Below are 14,152 nucleotides of genomic sequence, written 5' to 3' on the forward strand. Positions count from 1 at the left end.
CAGATGGTGCGCTGGGCGCTCTGGCTCCTAAGCCTGCGGGGGTGCCCAGTGCTCAGATGGACGTCGGAGAGTGCCCACCCGCACCCGCGCAGAGGGAAGGAGGCCACGTCCGCGTCCAACCTGTACATTTATTTACAAGGCACAAGCTGAGAGCAGGTTGGGGGCTGCCCAATGGCCTTCGCACTCCTCTGGGACCTGCTGATCCCTGCATCTGAGGCCGTGGGTGCCCCCTGGGATGGGTCCAGAGTGGCCAGGTGGGGCGGGCTTGACCCTCAGGCAAGCTCAGGGGTGGTCTCCTGTGTCCCCCAGCCTCTCCCGGCCCCCTGCCAGGCCTGGGCGGGGCGTCCCCCTCTCACACAGTTCCTGTGTGTTGGTGGTCACCGAGAAGGCGGCCGGACGGCCAGATGGTATGTGCAAGGCCTTATCTGCTGGGAGTGGGCGGGGGCATGAGGTCCCCCTTCACAAAGCCTGCTTCTTCCGGGGCAGCTGGGCCTGAGGAACTGGGGGCTGCCTTCCTGCCCCCTCCAGGGGCCTCCGTCCATGACTGCAGGAGCCCCACATGCACGCGGGACCCCCAGCCATCCCACCCCAGCTAGGAGCAAGCCCAGGCCGGTGGGCAGAGCAGGGGCCACCAGGGCAGCAGTTCAAAGGGAGCCAGGGGGAAGAGGAGTGGCCGCAGTGGCCCTTGGTGTGGTCTGGGGTGCGGTGGACAGCCAGAGCCGGTCTGGGGGCGTTAGCTGGATGGATCTGGCCACACTCCGAGCGGCTCAGGTCGGGGAAGCATCACTGCGCGGAGGCGTGGGGAGCCCCGAGCCTCCCTGCCCGGCACAGCCTTGTCCTGACCAGCCCACCCAAGGATCTGGCCTGCCCTCTCGGGCCTTCTGGACTGTGTGGCCTCAGCCCTGGCCACTGTGCGGCTGCGTCCAGGCCTCAACTGCTCCGGGGGCTCAGACCCCTAGAGCCATCAGGGACCCTGAGCTGCTGATCTTCTTGAAGCGGTTGGCAGCGCTGACAGCGATGAAGTTTTTCTAGGGCAGAAGAGAGAGGGGTCAGGGAGTCCCCGTGAGGAAGCTGAGCGTCCTCTCAGGGTCCCCTTCACTCCAGGAGGGCCAGAGGCTGGGGTGGGGACTGCCCAAACCAGCTACAGGATTGCTTCCTCCATTCATTCATCAGATTAAGTCAAACAGGCCAGAGCCCAGACCACTCTAGTGGCTCTAAGTAAAAAACCTCTTGTGGTGGCAGATAAGTCCCTCTGTCTCCTGTCCCTTTGTTTCTTTCTGACGTCATTCCTACCCCCTCACTCACTCTACTTTCAGCTATACTGGCTCCTACCTGTTCCTTGAACTCACCAGCTGGCTCTGCCACAGGGCCTTTGCACTGACTCTTCCCTCTGCCTGGAATACTCTTCCCTCAGTCCTGGCACAGCTCACTCCGTATCTCCTAGAGGTCTCCCTTCACAGGCTCCTCAGCGAGCCCTCCCTGACTGCTTATTTATAAGTGCAGCCTCTCTCCTGGCACTGCTGATTACCCTCATTTTTTCCTAGAACCCATCCAGCCTTAATCCATTCCAACAACTCTCCATTTTCCACCCAAGGTAGTCCACAAGGATTGGGATCATGGTCTCTTGTGTCCACTGATGCCTAGTTTGATAAATATTTGGAATATGACCCCACACAGTGACGGGGTCAGAGACACTTTCCTGAGCCCGGGCCCCTGATGAGCCCCTCCCCAGATGGAGGGGTGGGCGGAGGGCCCCACTCGGGGTCAGGAGCCAGCCCAGGACGCAGAGAGGGAGGCCAGCCCTGTTTTCCAGGCCTGGTGGAAGAAATGTGCCGAGGCAGGGCTGGAGGGGCCTGGGTCTGGCACGGGGACTCCTCCCGCCCACCTCCGGCGCCCGGCGGTACCTTCCAGCGCCTCTTCATGAGATATTTCTTAAGCAGGATCTGGGACTTGAGGCGGCGGTTACAGCGCTTGGCTTTCTCGGCCAGGTTGTTGAGCCAGGGGTGGGCCAGGCACTGGGCAGCGCTCATGCGGGCCCTGTGGGAGGGGCGTCAGCAGGGTGATGGTGGCCCGGTCCCCACCCTCTCCCGCACAGTCACACGGAGGCTCACCCCTGATCCTTGACGATGAGGTTGGAGACAAAGTCTTTGGCCTCATCCGAAACGGCCTCGAAGGTCTCCTCGTCAAAGTACCAGTTGGCAGACAGGACGTTGTTCAGGGTCTCTGTGTCGTCATCTCCCAGGAACGGGGAGAGGCCGCTCAGCCTGGAGGAAAGAGGTGGCAGGGGGCCGGGAGGTGAGACTGGACCTGCAGAGTGGGCGGGGGGTGGGCAGAGCCTCGGAGGCACACCATGTGCTGGAAAGACCCCCGGCTTCCCGAGTGGGACAGACCTGGGTTTGGATCTGGCTGGGTGACTTTGGGTAAGTCACTTCCCCTCTCTGAGCCTCACTCTTCTCATCTGAAAAATGGGCATAATCATCCCAGCTCCCCAGGGAAGATGAGGAAGGACGAGTGCAAGGCCCGGTGATGAGCGCACAAAAAGTCTCCACTGCCCCTCTGCCCCGCCCAGGTCGCCTGCAGCCTGCCGTCCAGGACCCTGGGCTGAGATGCTACGCCTCTGGGGGCCTGGGCTTTTCCATCTATGAAATGGGTACAAAAGCCCCTTTCCTGGTTCTCCCAGTGGGTGGGCCCACCTCACCAGGACCCCGGGGCCCACTTTGGCCTCTGCTGCCCCTCCCGTGTACCCCAACCAGCCCCACAGTCGCCGCCCTCCCCCGGGGCTCACAGCATGTAGGTGATGACCCCCAGGCTCCACATGTCTGTCCTGTCGGAGATCTGGTCATAATTCACCACCTCAGGTGACAGGAACTCCGGGGTCCCAAAATTCACCTTCAGCTTCTCGTTGGGGTTGTACCTGGGGGTGCGATCACGAACTCAGAGCCCCAGCCTGCTCCAGGCACTCTCTGCCCTGCCCTGGCCCTGCCCACACAGAGGCCGGCCCTGCTGTCCCCCGCACCCAGGTGGTACCTCCGTGCCAGGCCAAAGTCGATGATCTTCACCAGGTGGCCCGTGGTGTTGACACACAGGATGTTCTCTGGCTGCGGAGACGGGGTGACCTGGATTGGCCTCTGGTCCTGCTCTCTGTCCCTCTCCACCCAAGACCAGGCTCCCCGACGCGAGGCCCAAGTTGCCAGTGTGGGCAGCCATCAGGGGCCATCCACTCTGACTGTCCCTGCACAGAGAGGAGGCTGAGACCCCCAGGGGACTCGCAGGAAGGCTCAAGGCTGGAGAACACTCGTTGGGTTTGGGTCGGACTCCCCTCCCTCTAAGCCACAAAGAACAACGTCCTAGCGATTCTGAGGGGGACTGAGGTCTGCAGAGGAGAGAGGTGTGCCCAGGTGGGTGGCCAGGGCAGGGCCACCTCCAGGCTGTGGAGCGCCAGAGTCCCAGGCCAGAGCACACCAGCCCAGGGCTCCCGGGGCTGTTACCCCAGGACGCAGATACCATTCTCCCCACTTTATGGCCGAGAAAACTGAGGCTCAGACTCAGAAGTGCCATGGTGGCCCAGAAATAAATGACAGAACCAAGATCTGAGCCTGGATCGTCAGACTTCAGCACTGGCCTCCCGAAGTCCCCGCCAGCCAACAAGGTCCTCTCTACACTCTACAGGGTAGGCCTGGGGCGCATGAAGTGCTTGTGGGTTGGTGCAGGGCAGGGACCATCTTCTCCCAGTCTCCCTAGTCCATCAGTGACTAGCCAAAGCATTCAGTAGGTGCTCAACAAGGCTCCAAGGAAATCTGCTTGTCAAGCTCGGGTGAGTGTGAGGAGGACGCTCCCAGCCTGTTTCCTCTTCCTGAACACGACCCAGGACTAAGCCCAGTCCAGGGCAGACACAGGAGGGTCCCCAGGGTTTAAGGCAGGTTCCACATAAACCCGGCTCCTTCCTGGAGACGGAGGCCCAGCACCGGGGCCTCCTGCAGTAGAGGGAGACAGGACCAAAGTCCTTGAACCCCTGGGTCTTCGCCACGACCCGTCACTTGGTCCCTCTGGGTGTCTGATTCGAGGTCTTTAATCAAACGCTTCCTGAGGCCTTTGCAGAATCCATGGGCTCACTCGGCCAGACACAAGAGACCTCCACGGTTCGGCCGGGTCCCACCAAGACAAGGAAAAGAAAGGCCCCAGGCTGCGGGCACTTGAGGGAACAAACAGACTCAGACCTCCTTTTGGAGATGCTCAGGCCAGAGCATCCCCAGAGGTCCCCAGAAGCCCTGCCGCCACGAGTCCTGGAGAACAGCCTTGGGCTGGGGAGCACCCGACTCTCGATCCTGGCAAAACCCTTTTTTGATGAAAATCTCATTGTTATCCTGAAAACCACACTGCAGGTCGACCTTCCCGGGGGCAGTGCATTTGATTGGGGATCCTGTTCTAGTCCCCAAAGAAACTGGCTTTCAGAGGGGAATGCAGGCCTCCAATGTCCCCACGCAGGCACCAGCTGCCCCCAGTAACTCTGGGGTCACCTTGATTCTTTCCTGCCCCTGCCCCCACTCAAACCATCAGCAAATCAGCTTGGCCCAGGCCCCCTCCCTCTCTGAGGATCTCCCCACAGTCTCCTGAGCACCCCACGCCAGCCCTGGCCCCGTGGAGCCATCTCTTTACCCTCCTCCCTCACCATCACAGGATGGTGACAGGGCACTTTCACTACGCGAGGCCCAAGAGGCAGTTGGAAGGATCCCATGACCAGGCAGATCGAGCCTGTCACGAGGCGACCCCCGTGGTGTCAGAGCCACCTCCTGCCACCCGCTCCGACCTCCCAGTCTCTGGCTCTTGCCTGTCTCCGCCCTCACGGGCAAGAGGCAACGCTTCCTCGTTATTGTTGTGCACTTTCCTGTAACACTTTTAATAATATTTTTATGGGTATAGATGTATGTATGTGTTAACCATTTCTTTTTCTTGGGGGGGGGTTGAACTCAGGGACTCTTAACCACTGGGCCACATCCCAGCCCCTTTCTCTATTTTATTTAGGCCCCATCTCACTGAGTTGCTTAGGGCCTCACTAAGTTGCTGAGGCTGGCTTTGAACTCACGATCCTCCTGTCTCAGCCTCCTGAGCCACAGGGATTATAGGCATGTGACACTGCACCCGCCATAGTGACCATTTCTAAGTGTATTCTTTTTTTTTTTTTTTTTTTTTTTGCAGTGCTAGAGATTGAACCAGGACCTCGCACATTTCAGGCAAATGTTCTACCATTGAGATACCCCCAGGCCTCCGCACATTCTGAAAGGTTTATAATGCTAATTATTGTAGTTATTATTAGTCATGCTATGAATGTCCGTTTCCCCCACTAATCTGTAGGTTCCCTGGGACAGGTATTCTGTCCTTTGTGGCCCTTACGGGAAGACCTGTGTTAGGGGTAGTCTAACCTGCTACTGGGCAGTCCCTTCCCATCACAGATACTTGGCACGTGTTTATCAAGTGAATGAATGAAATCCACCCAGCTGGTGCCACTGACGCACTTCGGCATTAACGTTTCATCTCTGCTAGCCTCGCCACTTACCCCACAACGTTAGCACCTGCCATAAGGGTACCTGGCACTGGTGCAGCCCCTCCCTACTCCACACCTGGGCAGGTGTCACCAAGCTCCTGGCAGCCACTACCAGCCAACAGGAGTTGATGTGGTACATGATTCCAGGTAACCTCCTGACCTACTGCATGCCTGGTGCCATGCCAGGTCAGAAAGGGACATAAATATTTTCCATTAAACTGATGGTGACACCACGTCTCCTGCATTGGTGCCTGGACAATATTCTCATTGGTTAGCTCCAAGAGGGCAGGGGTCGGTCTTTATTTGGTTCAGCCTCAGATCTCCACCATGGAACGCTGGCTGGCAGACAGCAGGCCAGAGACACATATTCGTTGCTTTTGAATAAATGAACAAGCGCTCATAGTACCTATCACAGGCCAACACGGAGGCAGCTGCTTGGCCACCTGGATGTGAGACACACCGAGCCTGGAGCTCACGGGACTGTAGAGGATCCTTTAGCATCCAGGCCCGGTGGCACACACCTATAATCCCAGCAGCTCGGGAGGCTGAGGCAGGAGGATCACGAGATCAGAGGCAGCCTCAGCAATTTAGCGAGGTCCTAAGCAACTCAGTGAGACCCTGTCTGTAAATAAAATATAAAAAGGGCTGGGGATGCGGCTCAGTGATAAAGCACCCTAGGGTTCAATCCCCAGTGCCAAAGCAATAAAAAATATTCTTTAGCAAATACTTAGCACCGGACTAGAAGTTCCATGAAAACTGGAATCACAGGACCCCCAGCTCCTGGTACTTAGTAAGTACCCAGTGCCCTTTGAATCTGTTACTGGAACGATGGATGGAAGTGGGGGTGGAAGACCACTGGTGACAACGCGGACATTGGGTGTTAGTGGTTAGTGCCTCATCCCTTTTGGGAGCCCCTGCCCAGTACCTTGAGGTCCAGGTGCAGGACCCTCATCTTGTGCATGAAGAGGATCCCGTCACAGATCTGCCTGACGAACACCATGGTATCCACCTCGGTCAGGTGGTAGTCTTCATCCACGATCCTCTCGAAGAGCTCGCCACCCTCGATGCTGCGTGCACAGACCGCAGTACAGGCTCACCCTGGGGGGCCAGCACCCACCCCCCGCACCGCCCCCCAGCTGGTACTCACTACTCCATGAATAGGATGATCTCGTGCGAGGTCTCAATGGCTGCGTAGAGCTGGATCAGATTGCGGTGGTTGAGCTGGTTCATGACCTCAATCTCCAGCATCACCATTTCCTGGGGACCCGTCAAGCAAATCACTCCCTGCCTCCAGCCCCTAGACCTCACCCTTGGCCAGACCTGCGGGTCCCTGCCTGGACCCCTGCCCAGCCTCCTTCCCTGCTGGCCTCTGTGCTTCTGTCTCCCCCCTTGCTGAGATCTCTCTTTGGAAATCCACATCGACGTCACAACTGTCCACTGCATGCAGGGATCCGTTCCCAAACACACATCTCAGCCTCTGACCCCGTCCTCCAGCTCCACACCCCAACACATCAGCGGCCTGCCTGCCATTCCCTGGGGGGACTGAGAAGGAGCGCAAATCCATCGTTGCCCAGAGGAAGCCATGGATAGCACCTTCTCCACAGCTGATGGGCCCCGGCTTGCTCCCAGCAGAGGGGCAAAACATTAGGAGCCACCTCAGCTTCCCGTGTCCCTGGCTTCCTCATGCCCCACATGGGAGCCACTGGTAAGTCCTTCAGTACAGGCCACTTTCAAACTAGATGATGTGCCGGTCATTTCTCACCTCCCCGCACCGCCTTCTTAGTCTAAGTCACCAGTATCTATCACTTTCAAGAAGTGTGCCAGCCTGTTACCACATTGGTAGGTTGGTATTGGCTCTGGGTAGGGACATTCACACCGCCAGAAACCTCAAATGCCACCCATCAGCCAGGCGCGGTGGCGCACACCTGTGACTCCAGCAGCTCGGAGGCTGAGGCAGCAAAATTGTGCGTTCAAAGCCAGCCTCAGCAACTTAGTGAGGCCCTACGTAATTCAGTGAGATCCTGTCTCTAAATAAAATACATAAAAAGGGCTGGGGTTCGATCCCTAGTACCAAAAACAAAACAAGAAAAAAAATGCATTCCTTGCTACCATGCTTACAGCCATGAAGGGCTGCTGTGCTCCAAGCTGCTCCGTGTGCGCCTGCTGTGCTCTGGGCCTTTGCATATGCCACACTCGGTCGCCTCTGTGGAAAACGTCATAACCTCACTTCTTAGCACCCCTGCTATTTCTGGTACTTGGTCCTTACTTTCCTCTCATGGTCCCTCTCCTCTTCCTCCTCCTTTTCTTCCTCTTCCTCCTCCCCTGTGCTGAGGATGGAACCCAGGGCTTTGTATAGGCAGGCGCTCTACCACTGAGCTACACCCCATAATGCCTTCTGCCTGAAACTCCTTCCTGCTCTCTCCTCCAGAACATCTCACTCTGAAAAGCCCTTGCTCAGGAGAAGCTGCTCCAGGAAGCCTCCCTGACCCCATGGCTGAGTCAGGGCCTCCCTGATCCCACTCCTGAGCCCCCCGCTCCCAAGTTGCGGCTGTGAACACCTGGGCAGGAGGCCATCCTCACCCCCACACCAGCCCCTGCCTCACCACCTGTGCCCAGCTGCCCGCCCATTCCTGGGACAAACATTACTCATGGCCTCTGCGCTGGGCCCAGGCTGGGGACTAGAGATGCTTTACACCGGGCCCTTCCACCTTGGTGGGGACAGGGACTGTAGCCACACACTTCGAGACTCTAGTGCCCAGCACAGGGCCTGGCCCAGAGCCCACCCTCACCAGCAGGGTTGAAGTGAACCTGGGGTCATGAAGAGCCCAAGCCTGGAAGGGGGGAGTCCCCAGAGAAGTTCACTAACTGAAAAGTCTGGTGTGTGGTGAGGGCTCGGGCTCCTGCAGCAGAGCTGTCTGTCCCCCTGTCTGTGCAGCAACTTCAGTGCAACGATTTTCCCACCAGGCAGAAGGCGGTGAGAGGTGCCCACTCAGGCACTGCCCGCCCCGCCAGCCAGCCCCCCCACTACCTTGTCTTTGGGGGTCTGTTTCTTGATGACTTTGGCTGCCAGCTTGAGGCCTGTGGCTTTCTCTGTGCAGGTACACACGGCGCCAAACTTGCCTCTGGAAAGACAGGAAGCCGGGAGTGAGGGGCTCTGAAGGGCAGGGAGTCAGCAGGGCCCTGTGCACAGCTCCTGTCTTGGCCCCAGACCCGATGGTGACTCTGGATCCTCGTCTGGGAGGTAGGAGCCATGGCCCAAGCCAGCCCTGCTGCCCTCCGGAAGCCGGGTACCAGCTGAAGGCAGGCTGTGCTCAGGAAGGGCAGCTCCTGGGCAGGATGGCCCTGGAATGAACCCTTCCAGGCTTCGGAGGGGCACCCTGGGCCCTGGGGAGGCGCCTTCAGGCCTCAGGGAGGGAGCTGGCTCTTTAGTGGTACCAGACCCAGCCAGGATTATTACCAAGCAGGAACTGCAGGGTCACTGTGGTCCCAGAGACAGGAAAATCCTGTGTATTTCCTCTGGGAACACTGAATGACCAACGGTGTGTCCATGAGAGGGACAGCGTCATCTGCATGAGACAGCCTGTGCACGTGTGGGCACACAGAAATGACCGTCTCCACGTGACCCGTCCCCTAGTGAGCTGTGTCTGGGCCGGGGTCTGGGTGCCCATCCACCTCTGGGTCCCAGATTGGGGTCTCAGCTCTCACCCTCCCAGCGCCTCCTTGGAGTTCATGCTGAATTCACTGCTGACGTTTCCGGTCCTCAGCTCCACAATGCGGTGTGGGAAGGGGGCGGGGGGTGGTGGGCAATCATCTGGGGAAGCAGAGCAGAAGGTCAGTGTCAGGACTGCTGGGGATGAACTCTGTCACCCCTTATCTGCCTGCCTGGGTCCCTTCCAGGGAAGGTAAGTTCACTGAATGATCACTGGGACACCAGGAGAGGTGCTGGGGGCCCAGTTTCCAATTTCCTGTTCCATGACACCTAAAATAATCTTGGAAGAATCCAGTGTGCCCGGGCAGGACCATGGGAGAGCTGATTGGACTTCTGGGACCCTCCTACTTTGTAAGGTCGGGTACTCCATCCCGAAGTGTCTTTGTTTGTATTAAAACAACCAGTACAGCAGCCGCCAAGTGGAATCCCAGACACTGGGGCTGCTGGTTGGGGCTGGGACCTGCCCTCCCTCGCGGCTGATCTTGCCACCCGGACCCGGGCGGAGCAGTTCGGTGGGGGGATGGCGCCACCTAGCGTCCCCATGGGGAACTGCGGGCCCCGCGGGCCTGCGGGCTGAGTCATCGGGAATGGAAACCTCTTTATAAATAGCAGGAGGCGGCAGGGAAGCCGGCGGGTGATAAATCAGACGGCCCTTGGAGGAGGTTCAGGTACCGTTCGCCGAGGATGTGATCTCAGGGCGGGGCGGGGGGGACGGAGGTCTGTGCCACCGCTGGGGGCAGGAGGCAGGGCTGCTGGCCGCCGCCCAGCCGCCAGGTCCTCCCACCCAGTCTGGGTGGCACTGTGCCGCTCACCAGGCAGGCTGGCGGGTCTCCCGGGGCACCTCGGCCGGGAGGGGGTGCGGGTGGCGTCCGGACACTGGGCTCTCCTGACCCCATCTCACCTACCCCAGCCCTGTAGCGTCCCTGTCGGGGCCCTTTCCGTCTTCGCCCCCTCCCCAGGTCCACTCATACTCAGGGCTCTCTGCTGCCCACTCACAATCGCCCCTGGCTCCTTGTCCGCAGTCCTGCCCCATCTCATGCACAGTTCCGTGGTCCCTGGTCCCACACACAGACACTGGTGCTCCTCAGCTCATGAACCCTCTATGGCTCCCAGAAGCCCTTCCCCCCAACCTGTAGTTGACCAAAGCCGGGCATTTGAGCCCTGGTACAGATTGACCCTCAAGCCACACTGTGCTGCAGTTTCTTGCTCTAATAACCTGCCTGACTTTTTTTTTTTTTTCTTTCTTTTTTCTTTTACTTCATTTTAGTCAAAGTAGAATAAAATCTAAATTGGGAGTCAGGCTGCCTTCGCTTATGCTGTGGGGCGCTTGGCTTCCTCTCTTCCACTTCTATCCAAAGGAAATACTTCCTGAGGCTATGAACATTCAGTCTGGTGGGCCTGGGTGGGGCATGGCTCAGGGCCTTTCAGTCCCCTGAATGGGGACTCTTGGGACTGATGGGTCCCTTCCCTCCCCCCACCTCTAGGGCAACCCCAGTCCGCCTGCCCCTGGCCTACCCAAAATCTGGAAGCAGTCCTCTTCCCTGGCTGTCAGACAGAGGGCCTGCCCCACCTCCGATCTCTCTGAGGGAACAGCCTGGAACTCGATCCCCCTCGAGGTGTCCCCTTGCACCTTAGCCTGGCCAGCCTGGCCTGGGGCTTTGTCTCCGGCTTCCTTCTGGCTCCCTGCCTGGATGTTCTTCCCTCCTTCTGCCTTGGCTGGCCCAGGATCTGTGGGGTCAGGGGTCACCGGCACCCCTTCAAAGATGAGCTCTGACACCTCGCTCGGGGGCTTCTCCACGAGTGGCTTCTCAGAGCTAGAAAGTGAGAACAGAGTTGAAGCTCCCGGCAGCCGCCACCCTGCGCCTAGGCTCCACGCTTCCAGAACCTACCTCACCTGCAGTGCCCACCCCTGCCCCCAAATACATCCAAATTCACTTTGTGCAAAATCAAGGAATGGTCATTACCTTGACCATCAACCCACTAATAGGTCCTTATTAACTATTAATGGGTTGCTGATATCATGTAGATACAGCTAAGGAGCTATGTAGCTGGGAAGGGGGGTCCTAGGGATGGAGCCCAGAGCCTCTAGCAGGCCAGCCAAACATTCTACCGCTGAGCCACATCTCCAGTCCTTTTTCTTTTTTCTTTTGAAACAGGGCCTCAATAAATTGTCCAGGCTGGCCTTAAACTTGCCATCCTCCTCCTTCAGCCTCCCAAAGTAGCTGGGATTACAGACAGGTACCACCTCACCCAGTTAAGTAGCTCGTGATTCTTAAAAACTGTGACCATGAAATTGACATTACATGATTATCAGATTGCTATGGTGTGATCACTGTGGATGGCAACGTATCAGGAATGACTTCAGGTGTACACAACTGATGCAACACGGGACCTGTGCTGAATGATGGTTACCAAAGTATTAGCATTGACTACCAATCTATTAGTCATCTTTTCATATTACACCAATAAAATTAGAATAAGAAGGATTATCCTTTCCCCCAAGGTCTTGGCCAGACCTAAGTCCACGGAATAAGGGGGACTCTTGACCCCAGATGCCTAGAAAAGGAAAGAAAAATTCAGCCTAGGTGGTCTTTGGGGATAGCTCCCACCTAACATTCCATGTCTGGTTTGTGCAGGGACAAGATGTTTAACCAATGCCCAGGACAGAGGGACCTGGACATCAGAACTCCCCTCCCAGAACCGAAGATGATGACATCCTGGCCAGTAGGGGACCTGAGCGTGACCCCGGGGATCAGAGCCACCACCCCCTCCCCACTCCCAGGCAGAGGGTGTTCACCTGGAGATGGCCGCGGGGCAGCTGGGGCTGTGCAGAAAGGCCGGGGAGCCCCTCCTGGTGGCGGCCTGGCCCTCGGCTGCCTTCCTGCCCATCTTGGGCTCTTCGGGGCCCTGGCTGCCCGAGGGTCCCTGCTCTTCCCTGGACTTCTTGACACTGGCCTCGGCCGTCGCCGTCTGCTGGGGCAGGGCTGCCGGCTGCCCAGCACTGCCCTCCGCGGGCCCCCCGCCCCCATCGCCCTCTCCCCCGGGGCCCTGGCTGCCGGCTGAGGGTTGCTCAGGGGCGCCGTCCCCTTTCTCTGGGGTGGGGGCTTTGGTATCTCCCTTTGGGGGGCATGGGTTAGGATCTTTCTTGGGGTCTGGGGGGCCAGGGTCCTTCTCTGCAGCCGGAGGTCCTTCACCTGCAGCACCTGTGGGTGCCTCTTCTGCAAAGGAGGTGAGACACCCATCAGGACCCGCCCTCCTGGTCCTCCCTCCCCATCAGCTGGGCAGAGACCAGTTCTGGGCTCAGGTCTCCACTAGGAAATGGCTTGCAAATGCTGGCCCCACTGGGCCTAGGGGCCACTTGGTGGGCCCTAGAAATGAGTGCCAGGACCTTGGAGGCCTCCGTGGGAGGCTCTGTCCCTTTGGATGGGCCTTGCTGTCCCTCCCTCCACTCCTTGCCTAAGGTGTGTAAGTGGGTCCCCAGGAGCCATCCACGGTGGCTTCACACCTCCTGGTCTCTCCAGGAAGGGCTTCCTGCAGGCCCTGGACCCAGCCCAACCCTACCCACAGATCATCCTGATGTCTGAATCCCCATGCACCATGCAAAGAAACTTCGACACAGAACTCCCTCCGAGGAACTGCCCAGCCCTGGATTCAGACACCCCTTCCCAAGCTCCTCCCTCCATCTTCGGCCCCAGCTTGGCACCTGTTGATGGGCTCTGGATTCCCAGCTCCACTGCTCCGTTTTCTGTCGCCATGAGGTAGGGAGGCGTGTGCTTCTGTTTGTCTAACTCAAGTCTTTCTAGCTGCAGAAAGAAGAGTGAGGTATGTCGAGCTAGTGAATACCTCCTGTGGTCTGGCTATAGCCAGAGGAGGCCAAGGCCAGCTGACTTGAGGGTAGAGACATACCTGGAGCAGAGAGGGGCAACCTGGTGGCTGCCTGTCTCGCAGCGGCTGCTCGGGAAGAGTTCTGGGGAGGTTGTAAGGGATTGGGCCCGGTGGGCAGAGGCGGAGGCAGGGGCACGGGCAGTGGAGGCGGGGACGGAGAAGAGGATCTCTTACACCAGGGGCCATGTAGCCCAGGCTGCCACCACCTGTCACTCTTGGCCCCCGTTCAGAGGACACGGCATTCTTCCCACGGCCTGGCTGGGGGGAGAATGGTGTGGAATAAGCAGGAAGAGAAAAGGGAGGGGGCCCCAGGGGCCCCGGGGGAGCAGCCCTTTCCCAGGCCTTGCCCAGTACCCCTGACTTGGTCAAGACCAGAGGGGGACCCTGGCAGGAAAGGGGCTCCCAGGCAGGGCTGAAGGGCAGAACTACACCCAGGCCCAGCCCGACTCTGCCACCTACCTGCTGCAACTCCTAGGTCCCCCAGAATCTGAGGAAAGCCTGCAGGTCCAGGGACAATCACCTGACCCAAGTACCCCGCTCTGTGCCTCTGGCTCTGGACCTACTCGGACCATCTTTGGGTAAGAATCGTCTCAGGGGGACCTGCTCGACATGTCCCTAGGCCAGAAAGCTTTTTCCTTAGATAAAAGGAATGGTGAAGGCTGGCTGAGCGGCCACGGGAGCTGGTCAGTGCCCTGGGCCCCTCTCCTGCGCAGGGCCAGTTCTCTCTGATGTCCCACCTGAAAGAAGGAAGCTGGCAGACTCTTTTCAAGGATGCTTCACTTCGGTGGGGACCTGAGGGACGGCCTGGTCTGAGGTGTTGGGGCTGAGACAGGGAGAGCTGTGCTCTGAGGAGCCGTCCCTCCGCGGGGGCTGCTACCCAGACTTCCTCTGCGGCACCCTGATCCCCAGGGTGGCAAACTGTCTGGCCACCCCACCCACACCGTGGCCTCGGCTCCCCCATCCAACAAAGGCAACAGCCACTGCCCAGGTGGGCGAGGGAGGGAAAGCCAGGAGGG

At 58.7% G+C, this 14,152-nt stretch overlaps 1 protein-coding gene and 1 long non-coding RNA gene across 5 annotated transcripts in view; one reads left to right on the plus strand and one right to left on the minus strand.

The window, feature by feature from the left end:
- Positions 1-843: 843 nt before the first annotated feature.
- Positions 844-14,107, minus strand: MYLK2 (myosin light chain kinase 2). Of its 2 annotated transcripts, XM_081288963.1 has the most exons (14): positions 13,874-14,096; positions 13,158-13,394; positions 12,955-13,054; positions 12,049-12,469; positions 10,767-11,065; positions 9,248-9,353; positions 8,571-8,664; positions 6,690-6,799; positions 6,468-6,609; positions 3,028-3,098; positions 2,786-2,914; positions 2,112-2,264; positions 1,905-2,037; positions 844-1,028 (listed from the first exon to the last, which is right to left on the minus strand). In XM_081288963.1, exons 2-14 carry the CDS (start codon positions 13,320-13,322, stop codon positions 948-950), a joined length of 2,004 nt encoding a protein of 667 aa, XP_081145089.1. In that variant the 5' UTR covers positions 13,323-13,394; positions 13,874-14,096; the 3' UTR covers positions 844-947. The 2 variants fall into 2 exon arrangements, 1 of the variants encoding a protein (XP_081145089.1); XR_014021342.1 differs by lacking the exons at positions 844-1,028; positions 1,905-2,037 and adding an exon at positions 2,391-2,458 and having other exon boundaries at positions 13,874-14,107.
- LOC308646268 overlaps positions 13,401-14,152 on the plus strand; it is a 51,389-nt gene continuing 50,637 nt past the window's right edge. For all 3 annotated transcript variants that reach the window (XR_014021343.1, XR_014021344.1, XR_014021345.1), the window contains exon 1: positions 13,401-13,714. This is a non-coding gene — a long non-coding RNA (uncharacterized lncRNA). The remainder of the gene's footprint in view (positions 13,715-14,152) is intronic.

Source organism: Spermophilus citellus (assembly GCF_964194105.1).
Source record: "Spermophilus citellus genome assembly, chromosome: 4".
NCBI classification, from domain to species: Eukaryota; Metazoa; Chordata; class Mammalia; order Rodentia; family Sciuridae; genus Spermophilus; species Spermophilus citellus.

Coding starts and splice junctions, on each gene's coding strand:
- MYLK2 (XM_081288963.1), bottom strand. CDS start 13,322: ATGGCCCCTGGTGTAAGAGATCCTCTTCTCCGTCCCCGCCTCCACTGC. Junction 13,055..13,157: donor GTTGCCCCTCTCTGCTCCAG/GTATGTCTCTAC, acceptor TTCTTTCTGCAG/CTAGAAAGACTTGAGTTAGA. Junction 11,066..12,048: donor TGCCCCGCGGCCATCTCCAG/GTGAACACCCTC, acceptor CTCACTTTCTAG/CTCTGAGAAGCCACTCGTGG.